This window comes from Leptodactylus fuscus, chromosome 1 (genome assembly GCF_031893055.1).
Source record: "Leptodactylus fuscus isolate aLepFus1 chromosome 1, aLepFus1.hap2, whole genome shotgun sequence".
Classification (NCBI taxonomy): Eukaryota; Metazoa; Chordata; class Amphibia; order Anura; family Leptodactylidae; genus Leptodactylus; species Leptodactylus fuscus.
Genome location: NC_134265.1, coordinates 45,245,933 through 45,270,979, shown reverse-complemented (window position 1 = coordinate 45,270,979; position 25,047 = coordinate 45,245,933). Strand labels below are relative to the sequence as shown.

General features: G+C 43.0%; 1 protein-coding gene across 1 annotated transcript in view; it reads left to right on the top strand.

Annotated features, from left to right (window-relative positions):
• The first annotated feature begins 689 nt into the window (after positions 1-689).
• The window catches only part of ELOVL7 (ELOVL fatty acid elongase 7), a 33,449-nt gene continuing 9,091 nt past the window's right edge, over positions 690-25,047 (top strand). Inside the window, exons 1-3 of the mRNA XM_075262406.1 lie at positions 690-733; positions 22,448-22,524; positions 24,456-24,646. Coding sequence (XP_075118507.1) covers positions 22,455-22,524; positions 24,456-24,646 — 261 coding nt within the window. The 5' untranslated portion in view covers positions 690-733; positions 22,448-22,454. The remainder of the gene's footprint in view (positions 734-22,447; positions 22,525-24,455; positions 24,647-25,047) is intronic.

Below are 25,047 nucleotides of genomic sequence, written 5' to 3'. Positions count from 1 at the left end.
ACTTGGGAAAACCCCCAGAAACCCCTTTAATAAACAAGCATGGGAACTCAGTATGTTACCTTCTTCCATAAAGCATTTTATTAAGTTTGCACGCTCACATTGCAGGGTTTATCGTGCGATCATTGGCGGTTGTTAAATTGTGGGCTTTCAGCCACATGCATCTGCCGCAACGTGTGCATGCACCCTAAGTACAACCTCTCCACTAAAAGCAGTGTTCTATAATACAGATCTGGGTGGAACATGTTACAATTTTGTCTATTAATTTTAGGTGAATCGGGCAGAAAAATGATGAAATGGATAATATGAACTAGAAGGCTGTAGTTGTACGGATATTGTGTTACGCTCGGTACGACTAGGAGCCTTGTTCTGCCATGCACATGACCCCTAAGTGAGTACTGGGGTCTCATTAGATAGTGTGACTTGCAGCTAACCTTACTTTTTCCTCTCCACCTCTTTATACAATACCCTCCTATGAGTGTAACTTATTAACCCTCGGGGTGGTTTCATTTCAACATTCCTGTTGTAAAGAATGAAGCCTAGTGACTGCCTGAAAGCTTCTTGTCTGCACGCCTTGCATCCCACTGTGTGATGTAGCAGCCACTCCCTGTAGGCATGTGTAATGTGAGTAGGGAGGTGTCTGGCACTGACTCATTGCCCCATCCTGTGTGCAGCACTTGAGGTCTGTTCTCTCTCCTTGTCCAGACCGTGGGACAGGTGCTGCTAGTCCTGAGAGGTAAGAAAATCTCTCTGCCTGTACCGCCGCTCTTAGCTATTGCCTTCTGTATCTTTATTATACATGGGATGCTTTACCCTCTAAGAGCGGATATAGAGGTAGAGTGCCTACAGGTATATCTATACTCATCCTCTCTCTGCTATCCATCTGTAATGTGGGGTGTAACTAATTAATAAAAGAGATAACGCAACTATTTGTTATTTCTAATATGGTTATATTGTATATAGTTTGTAACATATCAGACATGCGGACTGATGTGTGCGTATATCATATCTCCTATCTATCTATCTATCTATCTATCTATCTATCTATCTATCTATCTATCTATCCAATCCTTGGCTACGATTCTTTTGATAAGTGTTTTATAAACTTTCTTAGTTATTGTGTAATATATTGGAGGTCACGGCTGCACTACGGGAGCATTTACATGTTCAGGTCTTTGCATGCCGCCTTTGAAACCAAAACCAGGTGTGGATCATGTTGGGAGAGAAAGTATGACAGGTGCAGGCCCCGCTTTTGTTTTATCAACATGTGATTATGGCTTTAAAAATTGCATACAAAATCCTGAATGTGTAAATGAAGCCTATGAATCACCTGGTAAGACCGTGTGCACACATTCATTTTTAGACATCCGATCCCATAGATTTCAATGGACAACGTCTTAAAGAAGTTATGTGGGTAGATCCAAAAACTGATGCAATTGGGGAGGGGGATATGTATAGTTAGTGTGCTCATATGTGGCAATGAGTGCACTGCTCACAGGGATAGGTTTACATCTACGCACAGGGGACTTGAACGATGGAGAGCCGGACTGCTAAAATAGCAATTACCCGCGGACCCCATAGGCTATAATGGTGTCTGCTGTTTTTATACTGAAACCATGCAGGACTTCTCTCCACTGATTTCCTATGACAGATTCTCCAATGCTGTATAAAACAATGTTATGGGTGTATGCAGTGCTCCTACTGGAGCTCCTTTCCTCATAGTTTTTCTCTATGGACTATCTGCATCCATTATACCTACAGGGAAACCCCTTGCATTTCCATAGGTATAATTGACATGCTGCAATTTCTGAAAATGCGACTGTCAGAGGGTATGTGCGATGACGCTGAGCTGTGAGGAACGCCCCCTCTGACAGTACAAGGCTGCGTTAGAGTACAGTCAGGGAGGGGCGTTCTTCACAGCCCAGCAATGACGCCCTTCTGAAAGTGGGGAGGTATATTGGTGTGAAATTAACGGCACCGATATCTCCAGCATCAGGGCTCATAGTGGGAAAGTCAACAGTGGTCTCATATCCGCGCACTGTGGGATCTCTAGCGGTATACAATACCAAACATTAATGAGGACGTGAAAGGTCTTTAATTGTTTAAAAAAACACACAGTAGACTTTTTCTGCTTGACCAAATTCTGTCTCAAATCCTGCACCTGCTGGGTCCAATTCTCCACCTCCCATTCACTTCAATGGGAGTTTTTGGGCGCAATCCACCCTGGTTACCTTCCTTCTATCCAGGGAATAAAATTAGTGTTTACGCCAAGAATACGCCTAATTTTGTATAAGGGTGCATTCACACTACGGAACGCCAGCGTGCATCAGAGCCGTACACGCCGGCGTTACAGCAGGGCTGCCGGACACTTCCCATTCATTTCTATGGGAGCCGGCATGCGAGCACTCCCCATAGAAATGAATGGAAAAAAGCAGTCCATTCATTTCTATGGGGAGCGCTCGCATGCCGGCTCCCATAGAAATGAATGGGAAGTGTCCGGCAGCCCTGCTGTAACGCCGGTGTGTACGGCTCTGATACACGCTGGCGTTCCGTAGTGTGAATGCACCCTAAGTTTGCCAATGGCCGCTTTTGGTGAGTCAGTCATGCCAGCACTGATATCTCTGGTCGACGGCCGGATGAAAATATTTAACATGGCCAGTTACTTGGCAGAAGTAAGTCTGTGTATGGCCAGCTTTAGGGTGAATTCACACTACGTAAACGCCAGCTTATTCTAAACGTAAAACACGTTCAGAATCAGCGCGTATAAAGCAGTTCCCATTCATTTCTATGGGAGCCGGCATACGAGAGCTCCCCATAGAAATGAATGGGCTGCTTTTTTCACTACGAGCGCTCCCATTGAAGTGAATGGGATGTGCTCGCGTGTACGGCTAGCTCTGCTCCTTCAGAGCCGTACACGCCGGCACTTTCCATTCACTTCCATGGGAGCGCTCGTAGTGAAAAAAGTAGCCCATTCATTTCTATGGGGAGCTCTCGTATGCCGGCTCCCATAGAAATGAATGGGAACTGCTTTATACGCGCTGATTATGAACGTGTTTTACGTTTAGAATAAGCTGGCGTTTACGTAGTGTGAATTCACCCTTAGTCCTGTGTCTATTATGAAGGGGTCCTCTGCTCAAGGCTCAGACCTCTGTCCATTGTGGCCTGAAGGACTGTCAGTCTTCGCTGGAAACAATAGATGTCAGTCAGTGACAGTATGTCTCATGTAATTTCTTAGTAATGGTGGTCTTGTTTAGGGAATATACAGTTTGAGCCTCGGGCTCCACAGCAACATAAATCACTGGCAATTGCTTCACTTGAAGATTTTCAGAGGATCCTCCATTGCAAAAAAAAATCCAACCCATGTTATCCTGTAGACCAGAGGTGGGCAATTAATTTTCTCATGGGGCCACATGAGAAATTGTTACGGTTCTAGAGGGCCATGCGCACAGTGGCAAATTTAGCTCCACCCACTTCTCTGACTCCGCCCATTCTCAATCATTTTTCCATGTGCCCCACAAAGTATAATCCTCCTACAATCACCCTAACATTGTACACCCCCACATTATAACGTTTCCCTCCAAATGTCCCACAGTATTAAGTCCCTCTCCTGGTGCCCCAGTATAAACCAGCAAAAACTAGAGGGGACATTAAGCTGGGGCAGCTGGAGGGGGACATTAAACTGGGGGCAACTAGAGGCAGATATGTCCCCCTCCAGCTACCCCCCATGGTTTAATATCCTCCTCCAGCTGCCCCAGTTTAATGTCACCCTCCATCTGCCCCCTAGTTTAATGTCCCCCCTCCATGTGCATTCAGTTTAACTGCCCCCCTACATCTGCCCCTAGTTCCCCCCTCTTGCTCACACATGCTGTCTCTTCTCTCTTTATCATCCAGCAGCCCACATTGCTGGCAGCTTGCAGGAAGCACACAGTCCCATGTGGCTTCGCCCACTAACAAGTCATAGCCTATCCTGGTGATAGGCTGTGATGACATCATCACAGGTCCTTGAAAAACCTTCCACTAGCTATGCGGGCCAAACAGAAGCAGTCAGAGGGCCGGATGTGGCCCGTGGGCCGCACATCGCCCAGGTCTGCTGTAGACTATCATTACACGTTTTACTGCAATGCAATTTACTGGATATGATCGCCATACACGGGTTATGTACTACCTGGAAATACCAAACAGGCCCATAATGAAAGAGAAAAACAAAAATCTGATGTAGAGTATATTCACACATCACAGATTTGTTGCAGTTATTTCTTTGAGTGAAAATCTCTTCATGCTCACCTAGCTGAAGTACAGTTGTCCTGGGTTTTTTTTTGTCCATGTGCTGTGGCCTGACAGTCTGCAGCATGTGAATTCTTCCCCCTATCTGTGGCTTGCTTTACATACAGCAGGTGTATCCAAGTTCTGCATGGACAGAGATGGAGAGCATTCAGTTTGTTCTCCTCCTTTCCCGTGATACTGCTGAATGAGAGAACCTCTCAGAATTAATTTAATTTAGGATTTGAATGGCTTAGGTCCAAGATTTGTTTGGGGTTCCTAGGAACCTATCTATAAAACATAGTGTAGAATACTGTCAGTGCTCCTAGGAACCTAACTATAAAACATAATGTAGAATATTGTCAGGGCTCCTAGGAACCTATCTATAAAACATAGTGTAGAACACTGTCAGGGCTCCTAGGAACCTATCTATAAAACATAGTATAGAACACTGTCAGGGCTCCTGCTATTCCGTAAACTCCTCTTCACCCTGATCACAGTGCAGATAATGTGTATCTTATGTGTGATATATAGCAGGACTTGGTGTCATTGTGACATCTGGTTCACTGCTAAGAATAATGTATTGCCCACAGACCGGAGCTGATCTACTGTAGTAAAATATTAATGGCTCTGTGGAGAGCAGGGCGGTCAGGGTTTTTTTTCCCTACCTACAGGTTTGAATATTAAATGAAGTTTGAATAAGCTTTTACAGGATCTTTTTATTTGCCTACTTGGAAATAGATTATCTTTACCTGTCAGCCTGACTTTTTAGAGAAATCAAGGGTGTGGCCAAGATGACGTATGCGGCAGGAATACGTATGTATGTCCTCTGCCACAGCTTTTTTTACCTCTGGGAATTTTTTTATTAGGTCACTTTCACATGATCAATATTTGATCAGTATTTCAGATCCGTATTTGTTGAGGCAAGTATGAAAAGTGCTGTAAAGTGAGAAAGCTTTCAGAAATAAAGGGTTAATCGTTTATTTGTATCAATTACCAAAATGTAGTGAATGAAGAAAAAACACATTCCATTAATATTTGGGGTGACCTTTGCCCTCCATTAGTTCTTCTCGGTACTTAGACAGTTTTTGAAGGACCTCGGCAGGGAGGTTGTTCCCGCCATCTTGGAGAACTAAGCCCAGATCTTCTGTGGATGTAGGCTTGCTCCAATCCATCTGTCACTTCATGTAATCCCAGACAGACTGAATGATGTTGAGATCAGGGCTCTGTGGGGTCCGTATCATCAATTCCAGGGCAAAGGTCACACCAAATATTGATGGGGTTTAAGTTTGGAGGGGTTGCAGGCTTGTCTTTCATTTTACATCCTCCCCTACTTCTGCTTGGAGTAAAGTTTTGTCCCAGTCCACCCCTTTAAAATCACAGTTTGGCTAAGGTCATACATTGCAAAAATACTACAAATTTTCGGCATCATTTCAGGTATCATTTACGCAAGTAATCTGATGTAAATGATCTCACTCACACATGCTATCCTCCCTTCCAGGAAAGTGTCGAGGGTGCTGAAAAAAATCAGAAAACTAGTGTATCATTAAAGGGATCCTATCATTCACACACTATTTTTTTGTAGGTACCACGTCGGAATAGCCTTAAGAAAGGCTATTCGTCTCCTAGCTTTTGTTGGCTTCTCTGTGCCACTGTTCACCTACAATCCTGGTTCTTGTCGGTATGCAAATTAGCTCTCTCGCAGCACTGGGGGCGGGCCCCAGCGCTCAAACAGCACTGGAGGCGTCCCCAATGCTGCGAGAGAACTCTCTCCAGCGCCGCTTCCATCTTCTTCAGCAGCATCATCTTCAGCCTCTTCTTCCGGCGCTGGCTTGTAACCTCTAGGCCTCGGGCAGAGCAGACTGCGCATGCCCACAGGACATGAGAAAATGGCTGTTTGCACAGTATTGCAAGCGGCCATTTTCTCGTGGCCTGTGGGCATATGCAGTCTGCTCTGCCCAAGGCCTAGAGGTTACAAGCCACCGCCGGAAGAAGAGGCTGAAGATGACGCTGCTGAAGAAGATGGAGGCGGTGCTGGAGAGAGTTCTCTCGCAACATTGGGGACTCCCCCAGTGCTGCGAGAGAGCTAATTTGCATACCGACAAGAACCGGGATTGTAGGAGAACGGCGGCACGGAGCAGACAACGAAAGGTAGGAGACGAATAGCCTTTCTTAAGGCTATTCCGACGTGGTACCTACAAAAAATAGTTTGTGAATGATAGGATCCCTTTAATGTCCATGGAGCTATTCACATGTAAGGTTGTTTTTTTTTGTTTTCGCGGTCTGTTTTAGGGCATATCTTATTTTGATGCAAAATGGCCATTGACACTTTATTTTTTACTTTGAATTTAATAAGGTTCTTAGTGGTATAGCGGGAGCTCTTGGGCCGCAACACAAAGTCTCTACCAGGGTCTCCACCTACTAGCACTATCTATAGAGTATTGGTGACCTTATGGGGGTCAGGGAAACCTGTTGGGCTTCTTCAGACTCCATTGTCTAACAAGTACAAGTGCATTCTCTATAGTGACATTTCCGAATGTTCTGTACAACATTGTATTGTAAAATAACATGATAGGGCAGTGGTAAAGATTAATATACTATCATTACTTTCTTGGCTGCCTCAAGAATAATAGCAACAAAAGGGCGTCCGAGTTCATATGAGGTGAAAGTGGTGCAGCAGGAAACGCAACTATATTGGGTGGGAGGGGAGGGAATTCCATATATCTATCTACCATATTTTATGGGCCATTCTCTTACTGAAGCACTTGTAAATATTACTAGAACTGCTACATTTGGGCACTGCAAGTAATTATTGCAAAACTACAATGAGAAACCTATCATGCCCTAAAGAAAATACAAGTTTTTGACAGGTAGGGGGTTGTAGAATTTTGGAGAAGACAAGTTGATTCAGGATTTTTACACTGATTTAGAGTCAAGAAGGATTTTTTTTTTTCCCCCTGACCTGGGGCAAGTGGCGTCAGCTTCATGGGTTGTTTTTTTATTTGCCTTCCTCTGGATCAACAAAGTAGGGGAGTAGGTTGTAGTTGAGGTTGGATAAAGATAAGTCCATCATCTACTATGTTACTATAGTCATGCATGTCAATTGACTAGCAGTTTTGCAGCACTTTTTACATAAATGCCACTGTGTGTGTGAAAACACCCATAATATTTGCCGTTTCATTAGTTTTCTAAAATGACTTCCTCCGGTGGTCTATTGCAGCCAAAACACAGATTTCCAGGCTGGTTCTGATTTTGGGTTATATGATCTCCACTTTCGTCTCCCATGTTCACAGATATCTACCTGTCCTATGGGGGCTTGTCCGGGATAACCTTTTTTTATAGAATTCTGAAACAGTTCCATCATGCCTATAGACAGACACATAGAAGTGCATGCCTGTACGGGGAAAACTTCCTTCCAAAAACAGTGTTCGAGGTTGTGAATGGTGCTAGTGGAGCTGAGCTGCAATACCAGATACAACCTGGGGAAAGGGGTGGCAGTATTTTGCGATGAAAGCAGCCATTGTTTTCTAAGCCTGTTCAAACCCTTTAAGATAAATGATATACAGCGCTGTTATATTCAGAAGTACCGAAAAGTGCAGTTTTCGGTTCAGTTGGATGTTTGTCTACTAAACATAAGAGTATTGATTTGTATACGTGTGAATTTACCCTCCAGGTTATGGAAAAGCGGCTTTTTTTTTTTTTTTGCAGATTTTGCTGTTTTTTTTTAGCCAAAGCCAGGAGTGGGATCATGGCCCCTTGCAGGCGGAGCGGTGTGAAGGGGGCAGGGCCAAACGAAGGGGACGGGGCTTAGTGGCGTTCGCAGGCAGAGAGCAGGCACGGAGAGGACCTGCTCTCTGCCTGAGCGTGAGGGGAGGCAGCTGGAGCAGTGCTGCTCCAGTGGCCTCCCCAATCCACCGCTCGGTGCTAAGCCAGTCCAGGACAGCTTGTCCTGGACTGGCTTAGGTAAGCAAAAATGCCACCCTCCCTAGGGCCCTGGCATAGCGCCGCCTGAAGCGGTCGCCTCATGGGAGGTGCGGCGCTGTGTGGGTCATTGTACTATTCTTTTCTATAGGCCCTGATACCCAACTGTGATTTTCACGGTCCTGTATGCGGGCCAACAGTCAGGGCCACATCAGATAGAACAGGTCCTATTCCTGTCCTATTTTGTGGCCCATCCTTTCATTGCTCCTATTCATTTAATGAAAAGAGCTGCGGAAGCACGACTCGTGCACGAGTGGCACATGGGGACATCCCCGTGTCCCCCATGTGCAGCCTGTGCTTTTAATTCATCTGCAGATGACCATGCTGCAACCAGCCTAAGAGCAGAGAAGTATAAGAACTTCCTTTATACATCCTTTCCAGCCAAAAGTAGCAAAATCTGCAACAAAAAAAATCAGCTTTTATGCAACTTGGAGCCTTAGCCAAAAATTTGCGAAGGGTGCATAAAAAAAAATAGCAATAGGTTGGGTTAGTTTCTCTATGGAAATAAATGAGACATTATTCACTTACTAGCATTGTATACATGTATGTAAATCCCGGGAGTTGGTCTGAATCCGCCTGCTTGGTATAAATTGTATCTAGGAAATGACATCCTCCTGAGACTCCGAGTCTTTTTCCACTGCAGGTCCATACTGTAATGTCATTTGTTATTTCCACCATAATCTCTCAGGTGACAACAGGATTATGGTTTTTGCATAAACTAGGATTATATTCGTATTGTAATTTGCAATTCTACCTTTTACACACTACTATGGCCGTGCAGTAGTGGGAGCCTTGTGCAAGGAGCAAGTTAGTTTTCTGTAAAGATACAAGGGGGAGCGAACTAAAAGATAGGCTTCTGCTGTTCTATGCTAGCACTATAGGGAGCAAACCGAAAATACCTTTATCAAATCCTAAGGCTTTGTTCACATGACTGTGATTCTGCAAAGTCAGCTTGAAAGGCGAACATATTTCATGTCTGATTTTCATCCATGGGGCACCCCACTGATCCTTCATAGTCTAGCCTCAAATCAAAGTCTTCAAATCTGCTCTTCCTAGTGAGAGCCTTGTCGTGCAGAAATCTATATTATGTATGTAATAAATCTATACAATGACATTATTATTAGCAATAGACAATACTGCAGGTCCACTCCAAGGTCAGCCAATGAGGCCCAAGGGAAAAGGGCTTCAGGTGCAGTTGCCATCTCAGTACCCCATTTTACCTATGCCAATACCTGTCTGATTTTTCAGAAATATTTTGGATATATTGGGGTCTTTTATGATTTGCACAATTTTTTTGCATCTATATATTTTTTGCTATGCACTTTTTATAATGCATCATCTTTGCGTGCACTTAACTTATTAAAAATGCACCTTGCACCATCAATATTACTCCATATTCACCTCCTGGAAATTGTGAGTGATTTCAGTGCTGTCAGAGGGTTTTCTCCATTGAGTAGTAATCCGGTTACCTTTATAAAGAACATATTTCCCCTGGTGTGTGTATTCAGGCTGCGTACACTTGGGGTGTTGGCCGCGTTACCACACACAACATAGAGTGGCTAATGTGATGTTACTAAGGAGTGGAGTCCGTGCATGTTCAATAATGTGGTTTTTACCTAAAGTTTTAAGATGTTGTATTACTATTTAGAGATATCACAAGAATGTGACGTGGTTCATATGACTGGAGTCATGGCGTTATCTAGAGGGCAGTTTCCATTCTGTAGATTTACACATTGCTATTACGTGGACAGAAGGTTCTGAATCAATATGTGACATGTGATGTATTATACCGTACTTGCTCTCCATCTGGCCAGGTTATATAGTTCTTGGTTCTACTCCTATGTCACTGATGTCTCAAAAAGCAGTAACCGGATGATCTTGGACTGTGTAAGGCCCTGCATTCCCCATTCAGGGAATCCACTTGGGGGGCCCCCCTGGAATGGAAACCTATACGCATAAAAAAAGCGGTTACCTAAGGAAATCCGCAGACCCCATAGCCTATAGTGGGGGTCTGTGTGGTTTCCGCTCTGTTTCCGCACAAAAAAATGCGGAGAAAAGTGCTGCTTGTAGGACTCCCTGGCCGCATATTTCATGTGGATGGGGAACGGAACCGGGCTTAAGTCGCTAAATAGATTCAAGACTGAGGAAACTGTGAAACCTGGTGCCTCGTACATAAAAAGCTCTATGTCAGGATTAAAAAAACAAGAGATGGTGCACCTATAGAGTAGTATAGCAATGTCAAAAACTGGAGAGGGTGACTCTTCAACCCTATCCCTAGTGTGCGGATTTGCCTGCCAGTAGCATAAAGTGAGACTTACCTGGGGGCCTTGTTAAGCGAAATCTGGCTGTGAAGAAACAAACCATTTTAGGTTATGTTCATATCTGCGCCAAAATCTTTGTTGTAAACCCCATCGCAGAGTTGCCCAAAAAAATCTGACTCTTTTTTTTTTTTTTTTTTTTTTTTTTTTCTTTTTTCTCCCCTGCCGGTTTTAGTTTAAAGACTATGGACTTCGTGAGTTCGCGTTATAGCAGTTCACCTCTCCATTGTTCAGGTCCTCCCTGATGGACCCGATCAACAGTGATGTGACGCTAGTGTAGCATGTAGTTATTTTTTTTCCAATATGGTATATGTATAGTTGGAAATACATCTGTTTGAAACTTGTTTTCTTAACCCAATCATGATACTTGTACATCTTCAATAACTCACAGCTATTCCTTTGACTTTCCCATACACATGCATGCTTGGTACTGTTGATTGTGCATGGCTTTTCAATGGGAAAGAAAAATTCTGTCTTGGTGCGGAATTTGCTAATTTGTGGCAGACTCTACGGCAAAATTTGGTTAAGAAGAAAAATTAATCTTCAAATTCCTGAAGCATACCCTGAGACTATTCAACTATTAGGGTAAGTTCACACGGGGATTTTTGATCAGGATTATGAGGCCGTTTCCGCCTCAAAATCCTTACCAAAAAGATGGCTCCCATTGAAATCAATGGGAGCCGCTCAGGTCATTTTTCCGGGAGCAGTTTTTTTCCGGCTCCTGGAAAAAGAAGCAAGATGCTCATTCTTCAGACTTTCGCCTCGCGAATTGGCCTGAAGACACTCCCTCCTCTGGACTAGGCCCAGTCATTGGGCCTAATCCGGAGCGGAGTGTACGACTGGATACTGGTGCAGTGCACCGACTTTCAGTCGTGGCCACCCGGTTTTTGGCCCAGAACGCCGCTTCAGGTTCCGGACCCAAAAACCCTTATGAACTTACTCTTAAGCTATGGGCACATATAGCAAATTTCCACAATGCTGGATTGGTCCACCATAATATAGCACTGGTCCACATATCAACACCATTTTACAGTGTACATTGGTCTACAGAAACAGTTGTGTTACCTTGTGAATAAATTGCATTTCTTATCTTGTATTGATTTTAGGTCACTTAGTCCAGAGCTTCATTCATAATTGTGCTGGCTGTCAATGGAAATAGTTATCAAGCTTGTCATTGAAAAGTGATTCACACATTGCTTATATTTTTAGAGTAATGATGTCACCACATCACATGGTTACAGGGAGTTTCTCACCATGTTTATAATGCCCTATCCCTTTTCTGATTGACAGCCTTCTCCCTATACAGTGCATAGAGAGTAAACTGTCAATCAGTGGCAGGGGTCTGGCTCCAGTGTCTGCGCACATCATTGAAAGACCCCTTGAAGCTGTTAAACAGTGATTTATTGAGCACTATTAAAAGAAAAAAGTGGCTAGTGCAGGAATAGGGGTCTTTGTCACCACTTTTTGCTGCCTTCTGGTAGGCCAGACTAAACCCAGGGACGGATTTAATTTAAAGGGTTTGTCTGCATTTCCAGCAACACCACCATAGGCTAAATGAGTCATTACACAGTGTTAGTAACCTGCGTATGGAATGTACGACTGTTCCATGTAACTTAGGATTGGTACATTAGCGTGCTTAAAAGTGGACTTTCTAAATCAGACAAATATAGTTGTGGAGTTCGAATCGGGACCAATTTTGGGTAGAGTTGGAGTCGTAAAGCAAAAAGTTACCTTTGGCTTTCAGAATGAAATAATTCATTATTTTTAATTGTACAATTAATAGAGATGAGCGAACAGTGTTCTATCGAACACATGTTCGATCGGATATCAGGGTGTTCGCCATGTTCGAATCGAATCGAACACCGCGTGGTAAAGTGCGCCAAAATTCGATTCCCCTCCCACCTTCCCTGGCGCCTTTTTTGCACCAATAACAGCGCAGGGGAGGTAGGACAGGAACTACGACACCGGGGGCATTGAAAAAAATTGGAAAAAGTCATTGGCTGCCGAAATCAGGTGACCTCCATTTTAGACGAATAGTGGATTTCAAATCCGGGTCATATGAGAATGTGAACTTTGTGACTATGAGACAGGGATAGCTGTACAGGCAGGGATAGCTAGGGATAACCTTTATTTAGGGGGGAATGTTATTAAAAATAACTTTTTGGGGCTCTATCGGGTGTGTAATTGTGATTTTTGTGAGATAAACTTTTTCCCATAGGGATGCATTGGCCAGCGCTGATTGGCCGAATTCCGTACTCTGGCCAATCAGTGCTGGCCAATGCATTCTATTGGCGTGATGAAGCAGTGCTGAATGTGTGTGTTTAGCTCAACTACACCGGTGGAGTAGTTGAGCTAAGCACACAGATTCAGCTCTGCTTCAATCAGCGCTGGCCAATGCATTCTATTAGCTTGATGAAGCCGAGGGTGTGCTTGAACCCTTGTGCAGCCTCGGCTCTGCTACATCAGAGCCGAGGGTGCGCTTGAACCCTTGTGCACCCTCGGCTCTTCTACATCAGAGCCGAGGGTGCGCTTGAACCCTTGTGCACCCTCGGCTCTGCTACATCAGAGCCGAGGGTGCGCTTGAACCCTTGTGCAGCCTCGGCTCTGCTACATCAGAGCCGAGGGTGCGCTTGAACCCTTGTGCAGCCTCGGCTCTGCTACATCAGAGCCGAGGGTGCGCTTGAACCCTTGTGCACACTCTGCTTCATCAAGCTAATAGAATGCATTGGCCAGCGCTGATTGAAGCAGAGCTGAATCTGTGTGCTTAGCTCAACTACTCCACCGGTGTAGTTGAGCTAAACACACACATTCAGCACTGCTTCATCACGCCAATAGAATGCATTGGCCAGCACTGATTCGCCAGAGTACGGAATTCGGCCAATCAGCGCTGGCTCTGCTGGAGGAGGCGGAGTCTAAGGTCGGACCTGAATGGAGACTGGTGTGGAGCGATCTTAGACTCCGCCTCCTCCAGCAGAGCCAGCGCTGATTGGTCGAGTTCCGTACTCTGGCCAATCAGCGCTGGCCAATGCATTCTATTAGCCCGATGAAGTAGAGCTGAATGTGTGTGCTTAGCACACACATTCAGCTCTACTTCATCGGGCTAATAGAATGCATTGGCCAATCAGCGCTGGCCAATGCATTCTATTAGCGTGAACTGAGTTTGCACAGGGGTTCTAGTGCACCCTCGGCTCTGCTACATCAGATTGCTACATCTGATGTAGCAGTGCCGAGTGTGCATCAGATGTGTAGTTGAGCAGAAATGGCTCAGCACTGCTAAGTCTCTGTATTCGCATAGGAATGCATTGGCCAGCCTTTGGCCAATCAGCGCTGGCTCTGCCGGAGGAGGCGGAGTCTAAGGTCGGACCTGAATGGAGACTGGTGTGGAGCGATCTTAGACTCCGCCTCCTCCAGCAGAGCCAGCGCTGATTGGTCGAGTTCTGTACTCTGGCCAATCAGCACTGGCCAATGCATTTCTATGGGGAAAAGTTAGCTTACGAAAATCGCAAACTGACAGGGATTTCCATGAAATAAAGTGACTTTTATGCCCCCAGACATGCTTCCCCTGCTGTCCCAGTGTCATTCCAGAGGTGTTGGCATCATTTCCTGGGGTGTCATAGTGGACTTGGTGACCCTCCAGACACGAATTTGGGTTTCCCCCTTAACGAGTATATGTTCCCCATAGACTATAATGGGGTTCGAAACCCATTTGAACACTCGAACATTGAGCGGCTGTTCGAATCGAATTTCGAACCTCGAACATTTTAGTGTTCGCTCATCTCTAACAATTAACAATATTGTATAACTAATTGGATGCAGTGGTTATGTGTTGCTGTATGTCTAGTTCGCATGGTAATTCCACTTCTCACAATACAGAGAGAGAATTAGGTCCAAGGTCTTCATTAAATTGATAACAGACAACTACTTAATAGGTCAATGCAAAGAGCCCAGCGTATGTGTGTGTGCGCCCCTGTGTGTATGGGGTAGATCAGACTCCACAGGTACTTATGTCAGCCTAATACAGAATCTATATAGAATAAAGGAAAAACATAACATAAATGGCATGGATGTCATAATTCATGTTTTATAACCATCTCCATACAGAATTATGGTTGGGGAAGATGAATGCATCTCTAGCGTCAATTGTATTATCCGGTAATGTTATAGCCAGCCCAAATTAGGGATTATAATTTCATTTGCATGTTTTGTACGCCTGGACTGGTAAAAATCTTCTGCATCATATGCTGTGTATATCATCCATGAGGCTTCAATAAGAAGGCTAGGTTAGGAATCCTACAAATGGGTGATGGAGAGGACTCCCCTTTATCAGATACCTGGAGATGCAACCAAGTCTGTAGTTTGTTCAACTTTCTGCCAAGCACCAAAACTAGGCTTTTGTAAGAAGTTTGTTCTTTATCGTATTCCCTTTGTATCTTGTTTATTGTTTTATTTGTCTTTTTTACATCTTTTTTCCATAAGCACTGTATGTGTATATAAGCACTTTTGTGTATATTAAATGTTAAAATAGATTATCCTTGGCTTTAACACATCCCCACAATCCTAAGGAGGGAAAATATACCTTTGCTTCATTAACCTTTTGTGCCAGTGTGCTAGAGGTGTGGTCCCAGAAGGTGCAGGTGTGAGTTGTCTGGTATATCGGTATCTCGTCTGCTGTAAGTGACGGGTGGTGGCAGCTATTTGTGTCAGTGTTGGGGTTGCTTCACAAATTGTCTTCCAAGTAACGTCCATAAAAAAACCCTCTATCATTGACTTCTATTTAAATTGACTTTTTGACAGAGCGTTTGGACGGCTTTTCAATATAGACGATGAGGCTACACCCATAGACTTTCATGGTTTTTAAAATAGCTGTGTGGTGGCCATTCAAAAACAGACATCGTCCTACTGCTTTTCACTGCTGTGTGAATAAGGCTCTAGTGTTTTAGTAACTTTTTCTAAAAAAAAAAAAAAATTCCTATAATATTCATACTTTACATTAGTCTGTATCATATTCCTAGATGTAGTACTACTGCTGTTAGATACTCTCCCTAGAAAATCTTTATACACTTCACCTTCTGTTTATATAATGACAGGAGATCGTAGTCAGATATGTCCATACAGCTTAATCCTGCTCAACTCGACCAACCAGTTTTTTACAACTCGCAGCATTGTGGAACGAGGTTGTTCTCCTGTTTCACTTTTCTTGCCACATTTCACATGTCCTAAATTTGCAAAGTTATACTGAAGAGTTTTTGAAACCAAAAATCTAAAAAGATCCAAACGAAGGTGAACGAAATGGGTGGGACCGAGGGTATTACAAATATTACATTCTGGTTTTAACCAGTGCATGGTCCAGTTCACATCAGCTATAGAGAAATAGGGGTTCGTCAGGGTCTTAGGCTCTGTTTACACCTGTGTTCGGGTCATTCCGTTACCCTCTTCACATGAAAAATGCGGAGGGAAAAGCGCTGCAAGCAGCACATTTCTCTCTGCGTTTTTCTTGGGGAAACCAAGCTCCCCATTATCGTCTATGGGGAGTGCTGGTTTCCTAAGGGAACTGCTTAACTGCTTTTTTATGTGTATTAGTTCCAAGGGGACTCCCCGAACAAAAACGCATGCGCAGATGTGAACCACGCCTCAGTGTATGAAGGGGCCCATTGTGTCCACTTGACATTGCATAAGAAAACACCATTAGTATAGGGGACACATGGCAGGCAGGTGCCCGGTTACAGATTTTGCAGTAGATTACAGATACGCCTCTAAATAGTTGGGTCATCTTTAGAGATGAGCGAGTACTATTCTAAACTCCTGTTTCGAATAGCACACACCCATAGGAATGAATGGACGCAGCCGGTTTGTTTCGGCTCCCAGAAAAAGAAGCAAGGTGCTCATTCTTCAGGTCGTTTCGCCTCGTGATTTGGCCTTAAGACACTCCCTCTTCCAGACTGTGACTAATCTGGAGTGGAGTATGCGGCTGGATACTGGTGCAGTGTACTGGCTTTCACTCGCAGCTACCCGTATTTTGGTCCGGAACCTGAGGTGGCCTACAAGTTCCGAAACAAAAAATTCCGTCTGAACTTACCCTAATGGGGTCTGCCAGGTTTCTAACCAGTTTTATACTGAAACCTGTAGAGATAAAAGTCCTCCTTGCAGGACTCTTTTCTCTCCGCAGATTTTAAGCAGTCTCTCGTATGGAGACTCCAACGCCGATGTGACGTCTACGCAGCAATCTTTATTCTGACACAAGCTTGTACTTTATATATGCCACATGTTGGCATAATGTTGCCTCAACTGCAAGGCTACAGTTGCAACCCTGCTGGATTTTTTGCACTTGTACTGTTGTGGTAATGGCAACCTACAAGTTGAAATGCAACTGCACTCACTAGTAAAGTGATAAATCTTGTGATGGGTGTTGCAGACAAGTGTACCCCGAGGCCCTGTCATGTCACAACTCTATGAAGGTAGGCATACACCTTAGGCTTTATTCCCTTGTTTTTCATGTTCGTATGATCTCAGTATTTTCCACTGATGGCACATGAATATTTTTATTTTAGAGTCGGGTCAGTGGTTAATCCATTTTTAGAAAAAAAAACAAACAACTTTTATATTAAGTTTGATAAATGAAAAATGGATAGAGTATGGATGACATTTATTGGCTATTTTCATGGACCCATACACATTCATTGTAACTCATGATTTTTATTTTTATGCAGTCTGGAATTAAAAGCAATAATACATTAGATGTTGGCCCAAGAGCTAATCTATCCAATCCCCTACCATACGTATGTTTTCAATAAGGAGACTGGAATAATCACTATTTCTTGGGGGAAAAAAAAAGAATCATCCATGCTGAAATGAGACATGTTCTTTGTGGACACGCATTAGATGATGAACTGGGTTTGACAAAATTGTCAGGTTTGGCATCCCTTTAAGGAGTAAGGCCACCTTAAGGTTCCGAATTGGTAAATATGCCTAGTCATACATTACCTGCACACACTATTATGTCCCATAGTGGCCCTGCACACAGTATTATGTCCCTTAGTGGCCCCTGCACACAGTATTATCCCCATAGTGGCCCTAGCACACACTATTATGTCCCATAGTGGCCCTGCACACAGTATTATGTCCCTTAGTGGCCCCTGCACACACTATTATGTCCCTTAGTGGCCCCTGCACACAGTATTATGTCCCTTAGTGGCCCCTGCACACACTATTATGTCCCACTGTGGACACCCATAAACAATTATTATACTCTGGGGTCTTTTCAGACCCCAGAGTATAATAATCGGAGACCCGGGGGAATAAAAATATAAAAAACTACTTTTTTTTACCTGTTCCCCGGCTCCTATGCTGTCGGGCTCCGCTGCCGTCCTTCTTCAATGATGTCGGACGTCACATGACCCGGGAAGCAGGCCGGGTTTATGTGACGTCAGAGATGTCAGACAACTAGGAAGGAGGCCTGGCAGGATCGGGGAGAGGTAAGTAACAGTGTTTTTTACGTTCCCTTACCTCTCCCGGTCCGCCGATCATTATACTTGGGGGTCTGCAAAGACCCCCGAGTATAATGATAGTGTTTGTGGGGCCCGCAATGTCACTTACTGATCCCAGCCCAGCCAGGATTGGTAAGTAAATAGGGCCCGTAACGGCCTATTAAAAAAAAAAAAAAACAAAAAAAAACCTGCAGCAGTAGCGGCTGTCATCGGGCCCCTAATGGCCCGGGCCCTGTGGCAGCTGCCTCTGCTGCTATGGCGGTAGTTACGCCACTGTTTCAGTTACTGATCACTAGAGGTCATAGTGCTCCAGTAATTGTAGTCTATGTATTTTCCTGGAAAGATTTTTTTTCCTGGAAAGATTTTTTTTTTTCCTAGATCTGAAGTAATGTAACATGACTACACTAGTTTCATCTAACTTGTAACCTTGTGTTTAGTAATCTGGTAAAACTGCAATATACCAGCAGGAAGGAATGCAGAAGAATGTCAACTATTCTCTTGTGGGAAGATTCTAGTATAAAGAATGTCAAGAATATTTCTAGTTTGCCCCAGGTTCAGGATGGGTTTTGGTCATGTGTTAAATGTAAAAAGGTCAGTTTTATGCACGAGACATACCATATGTGAAACCTGTAAATGTGGTCTGACTGTCATGTTCAAAGAAGAGTATTATTGCTTCCTACTTCCTATTAGATTGTATACAGGTGATTGGGTAGCTTGGCTCTGGTATACTGTTATTCTTATTGCATATATATATATATATATATATATATATATATATATATATATATATATATATATATATATATATATATATATATACTGTATATATCACCATTAATTCCATTGTGCTGTACATTATTATATTAATTCCATGGTGTTGTACATTATTATATTCCATGGTGCTGTACATTATTATATTAATTCCATGGCGCTGTACAGTATTATATTAATTCCATGGTGCTGTACATTACTATATTAATTTCATGGTGTTGTACATTATTATATTCCATGGTGCTGTACATTATTATATTAATTCCATGGTGCTGTACATTATTATATTCCATGGTGCTGGACATTATTACAGTCATGGCCAAATGTTTTGAGAATGATACAAATATTAATTTTTACAAAGTCTACTGCTTCAGTTTTTCGAATGGCAATTTGCATATACTCCAGAATGTTATAAAGAGTGATCAGCTTAACAGAAATTACTTGCAAAGTCAATATTTGCCTAGAAAATTAACTTTATCCCCAAAACACATTTCAACATCATTGCAGCCCTGCCTTAACCCCTTCCCGCCGATGGCATTTTTTGATTTTCGTTTTTCGTTTTTGACTCCCCTCCTTCTAAACCCCATAACTTTTTTATTTCTCTGCTCCCAGAGTCATATGAGGTCTTAATTTTTGCGGGACAATTTTTTCTTCATGATGCCACCATTAATTATTCTATATAATGTACTGGGAAGCAGGAAAAAAATTCAGAATGGGGTGGATTTGAAGAAAAAATGCATTTCTGCGACTTTCTTACGGGCTTTGGTTTTACGGCGTTCACTGTGCAGCCAAAATGACATGTCCCCTATATTCTGTGTTTCGGTACGGTTCCAGGGATACCAAACTTATATGGTTTTATTTACATTTTGACCCCTAAAAAAAATTCCAAAACGGTGTTAAAAAATTTTTTTTTCTAAAAGTCGCCATATTCCGACGGCCGTAACTTTTTTATACGTAAGTGTACGGGGATGTATAGGGCGTCTTTTTTTGCGGGGCCGGGTGTACTTTTTAGTTCTACCATTTTCGGGAAATGTTATTGCTTTGATCACTTTTTATTCAAATTTTTATCAGAATTAAAACAGTGAAAAAACGGCAGTTTGGCACTTTTGACTATTTTTCCTGCTACGGCGTTTACCGAACAGGAAAAATATTTGTATAGATTTGTAGAGCGGGCGATTTCAGACGCGGGGATACCTAACATGTATATGTTTCACAGTTTTTAACTACTTTTATATCTGTTCTAGGGAAAGGGGGGTGATTTGAACTTTTAATACTTTTTATATTTTTTTATATTTTTTTTTACTTTTTTTTATTTATTTTTTGCATTTATTAGACCCCCTAGGGGTGTTGAACCCCAGGGGGTCTGATCACTAATGCAATGCATTACAATGCTAATGCATTGCAATGCATTGCAAAAAAGCATCATCTCTTTTGCAGGCTGTATACACCAGCCTGCAAAAGAGAGAATTTGCAGACCGGCTGGGAGCCTTTAACAAGGCTCCCGGCTGTCATGGCAACGGGGGGTCGGCCCTGGAGCATGCTCCAGGAGCCGGCGATCCTTGCCAAAATGGCGGCGCCCATGCGCCGCCGGGAAAATGGCGCCTTCGGCGCCTTTGACAGCAGCGCCGGAGGGGTTAATGCCTCCGATCGGTCCGGGGACCGATCGGAGGCATTAGAGCCGGTTGTCTACTGCTTAAAGCAGTAGACACCCGGCGGCTATGACGGCCGCCCGGCTCCCGGGCGGTTGCCATAGTTACAGACCCGACACGCGCCGTACTATTACGGCGCATGTCGGGAAGGGGTTAAAAAGACCAGCTAACATCGTTTCAGTGATTGCTCCATTAACACAGGTGTGGGTGTTGATGAGGACAGGGCTGGAGATCAAGCTGTCATGATTAAGTAAGAATGACACCACTGGACACTTTAAAAGGAGGCTGGTGCTTGGCATCATTGTTTCTCTTCTGTTAACCATGGTTATCTCTAAAGAAACACGTGCAGTCATCATTGCACTGCACAAAAATGGCCTAACAGGGAAGAGAAAGCTAGAAAGATTGCACCTCAGTCAACAATCTATCGCATCATCAAGAACTTCAAGGAGAGAGGTTCCATTGTTGGCAAAAAGGCTCCAGGGCGCCCAAGAAAGACCAGCAAGCGCCAGGACCGTGTCTTAAAAGTGTTCCAGTTGCGGGATCGGGCTACCAGCAGTGCAGAGCTTGCTGAGGAATGGCAGCAGGCAGGTGTGAGTGCATCTGCACACACTGTGAGGCGGAGACTCTAGGAGCAAGGCCTGGTCTCAAGGAGGGCAGCAAAGAAGCCACTTCTCTCCAGAAAAAACATCAGGGACAGACTAATATTCTGCAAAAGGTACAGGGAGTGGACTGCTGAGGACTGGGGTAAAGTCATTTTCTCTGATGAATCCCCTTTTCGATTGTTTGGGACATCTGGAAAACAGCTTATTCGGAGAAGATGAGGTGAGCACTACCACCAGTCTTGTCTCATGCCAACTGCAAAGCATCCTGAAACCATTCATATGTGGGGTTGCTTCTCAGCCAAGGGAATCGGCTCTCTCACAGTCTTGGACGGCTATCAGTCAGGATTTGGTCCAGAAGTTGATTGAGAGCATGCCAGGGAGAATTGCAGAGGTCCTGAAGAAGAAGGGTCAACACTGCAAATATTGACTTGCTGCATTAACTCATTCTAACTGTCAATATAAGCTTTTGTTACTCATAATATGATTGCAATTATATTTCTGTATGTGATAAAAACATCTGACAAACACACATAAAAACCAGAGAGCAGCAGATCATGTGAAAATATAATATTTGTGTCATTCTCAAAACTTTTGGCCATGACTGTATATTCCATGGTGCTGTACATTTATATTCCATGGTGCTGGACATTATTATATTCCATGGTGCTGGACATTATTATATTAATTCCATGGTGCTGTACAGTATTATATTAATTCCATGGTGCTGTACATTATATTAATCCCATGGTGTTGTACATTATTATATTAATTCCATGGTGCTGGACTTATTATATTACTTCTATGGTGCTTTACATTTGTTGTATGACCATGACCATACATTTCACATAAACTTGGTTTGATAGGGTAATATGTTCATAGACCTATAGATTAGTTCAGTCGTTTTAGTAGTGCTGGTTTGGATAGACTTCTCTTCCATTGTTCTACCATGACAAGTTTCGATACCTATCAGTTTCAGTAAGCCCCCTCCCTCCAGATTGAGGATGTACATGCTCATGTTTCCTAATGGGCTAATCCATTATGGGTATGATGGACTAATGCACTAAAGAACGTTTCGTTTCAATCCTTACAGTTGGCTCTAACCAAGTCAATGGTTTTCCCATTAAAAGCTTCCATATCTACATAAAGTAGAAGTTGGCTGCAGTGGCACTGTGACCCTAGAGACATGGCGTCTCATGAAGTCCTGTTGGCGTAGAGAGCATTGCTGTAGTGTCCTGCACAGAATTTTTGGCCATATAGCAAATGTCTAACAATTTAAAGGAACATGTCATGGCCGAACCTTGGTCTGCAACTGTTTATTTGCCAGAATCAGCGTCTATTACCTGTATATACACAAGTGTAAGTGAACGTATATAATTATTTTACAGAACACAAATGAACATGACCTTCAAGGACCTAACATCAAGAGCGGTGCTGCTATATGACGACTGGATTAAAGATGCTGGTGAGTGACAGGCCATAAATCCTAAGTATTACTTGGACCCTCTGGATGTCTATGGAGATGTCTTTATGGTGGTGTTATCTGTTCTAAGTTAATCACTAAAACCATAAGATGTGAAAGTAAAAGATTATATGACTTTTCAGGTATATAGGTCTTTGAAGGAACCTACTCAGCTGCTCTATAGGGAGGTTGTTATTGACTCTCAGGTGTATTCTAGTTAATACAGTGGTTACTGACATAATAGGCCATATTGTATAAGTGGGTATAAGCAGAGATGCCCTATCCTTAGGATCAGCCATCAATATTAGATGGATCTAGTCTGGCACTTGGAGGTCTGTATCGATCAGATGTTTGAGGCACAGTCACTAATACAATGTACAGTGCTGCGCTTGGTAAACAGCGAAGCAGCCACAGCACTTGTCCAAATGCTGCATCCCCTTTAATGAGCTGATCTGTGGGGGCTCCAGGTGTAGGACCCCCGCCGATCTAATACTGATGACCTATCTGAAGGACAGCTGATCAATATCATAGTCCTGGAAACCCTATTAAATCTACATACGTCCATTGTTGTCCTTCCTCCTGTTGGGAAAATGGTGTAAAAACATAATGTAGTAGCATTGCCTTAAAAAATCTGAGAAGTAGAACACATTTTAGACTGCAGGATCCAACAAAGCTGCTGCCTCCTATAAAAATAACCCCAAAATCTGTCCAACCAGGAAAACTTATGAGGTGTAACATAAGCTGGTCCGGCTGTAAGTGATATATGATAAGCGCTGCGCATTCCATACTGTAGGTTTATTAGGTTCTTTAATCCTTATGAGGAATACGAGCGGGCTAAGTCTAAGGAGATGAAAGTCACGCTGGGCTGGCTAATGCGCTTGCAAGGAGCCAACAGCTATTTATGAATAACCAAGTGGATTAATAATTATAGCTCACATCTATAGCATGCTGGCCAAGGTCCAGGAGCAATGTCAAAGCCAATGTCATTCAATGACTATGCACTCATACAGAACTTTACTGTATGGTCCCATTTGTATCTATTATTTATACGACCACTCTTTAGGATATTTTCAGGTTATTCCCAAGACTCTTTGACACCCTCTTATAAGGGTACTCCTGAGAAGAATCTCCCCTCTTTCTACTATGCCTGGAAAATCTCCACGTTGTATGAATGCTATATTTTACTTGGCAGGAATGTAAGAGAGGTTGCAGCATGTAATATTGCACTAAGAAGTACAAGGCGCTGCCAACCTCCTCCGTCCTTCCCCTTCACTACAAGGGGGAAGTGCTGCAGTGCTAAATATCCCCCTTTCAGTCAATGGATACAGTGCACTTTTTGTGTTGGGAAAAGAATGATGTGTCCAGATGTAATGAGATTCTAAACACCTACAATACTTGGAATTTCAGTTTAGGAATAATAACCCAAATTTAGGAGGGGGGTTGTGATTTTGAGGACTGTAATGTTTCTTATAGATGTAATAATGGTATAATCATATTCTTTAGAAGCCTCTGAGGATTTTTTTTAAATTGTGCATGTAAGACATTGTGTATATAGGACTTTCATTCTGCAAAATGACTAGTACCGTAATGGATACCTGATGGACCCCATTAAATCCTTCACAGAATCTACCATAATGGTATGTTATGGTAGCTGTCAGAAATATAGATGCACAGCAGAGACCCCGTGGCAGTGCCTGTGATGAGACATTTCAGATCACACATAACCCCTCCAATGTTGTGATCAGATATGACTACGACACCTAAGGGCTGTCAGTTCCTTTCACTGTTACTCCGAATTCCCATAGTACACAAATGATAAATCTTTACCAAATAGTTAATTCTCAAATCCAGTTCTAATACATTTTTGGTGATTTATTTTTATTTTTTTAATGTTTTTATAAAGATTATTAAATTTCTCTTTCCTGTCTTGATAGATCCACGAGTGGAGGACTGGCCACTTATGTCTTCTCCGATCCCTCAAACCCTCATCATTGGGGCCTATATTTATTTTGTGACGTCGTTTGGGCCCAAGATGATGGAGAACAGGAAACCATTTGACCTAAAGGGCATAATGGCGCTGTATAACTTCTTCATGGTCCTATTCTCTTTGTACATGTGCTATGAAGTAAGTGCTCTGTAAACGTATGTAACACGTCCTTTGGGAAGTTCTCTGCTTAGCAGTGGAATTTCTTCATGGGTCCTCTGAATTTAAATGTTATAAGTCATCATAATTATTTAACTTATAATGGGCTCTGTTGGAGTTCTGTCATTTTGATGGCAAGAATAGTGTGATGCTATGCTATCATAGACACAGGTTTTGAACAGAGTCACCAATGTGAACAGAGCTCAACTTTAATTCTCAGCACCCTCACAAATCAGCTGTTTAAAGAGTCACAACTCTTCGTTGTTACATTTATCTGTTTACTGGTCTACAGTTTGATCAGTGGGTGGGCTGGGTGTCAAACACTCACCTAATATTGATAGACCATCAATATTGAGATCCAACAAAATTTCTCTAACCATAGT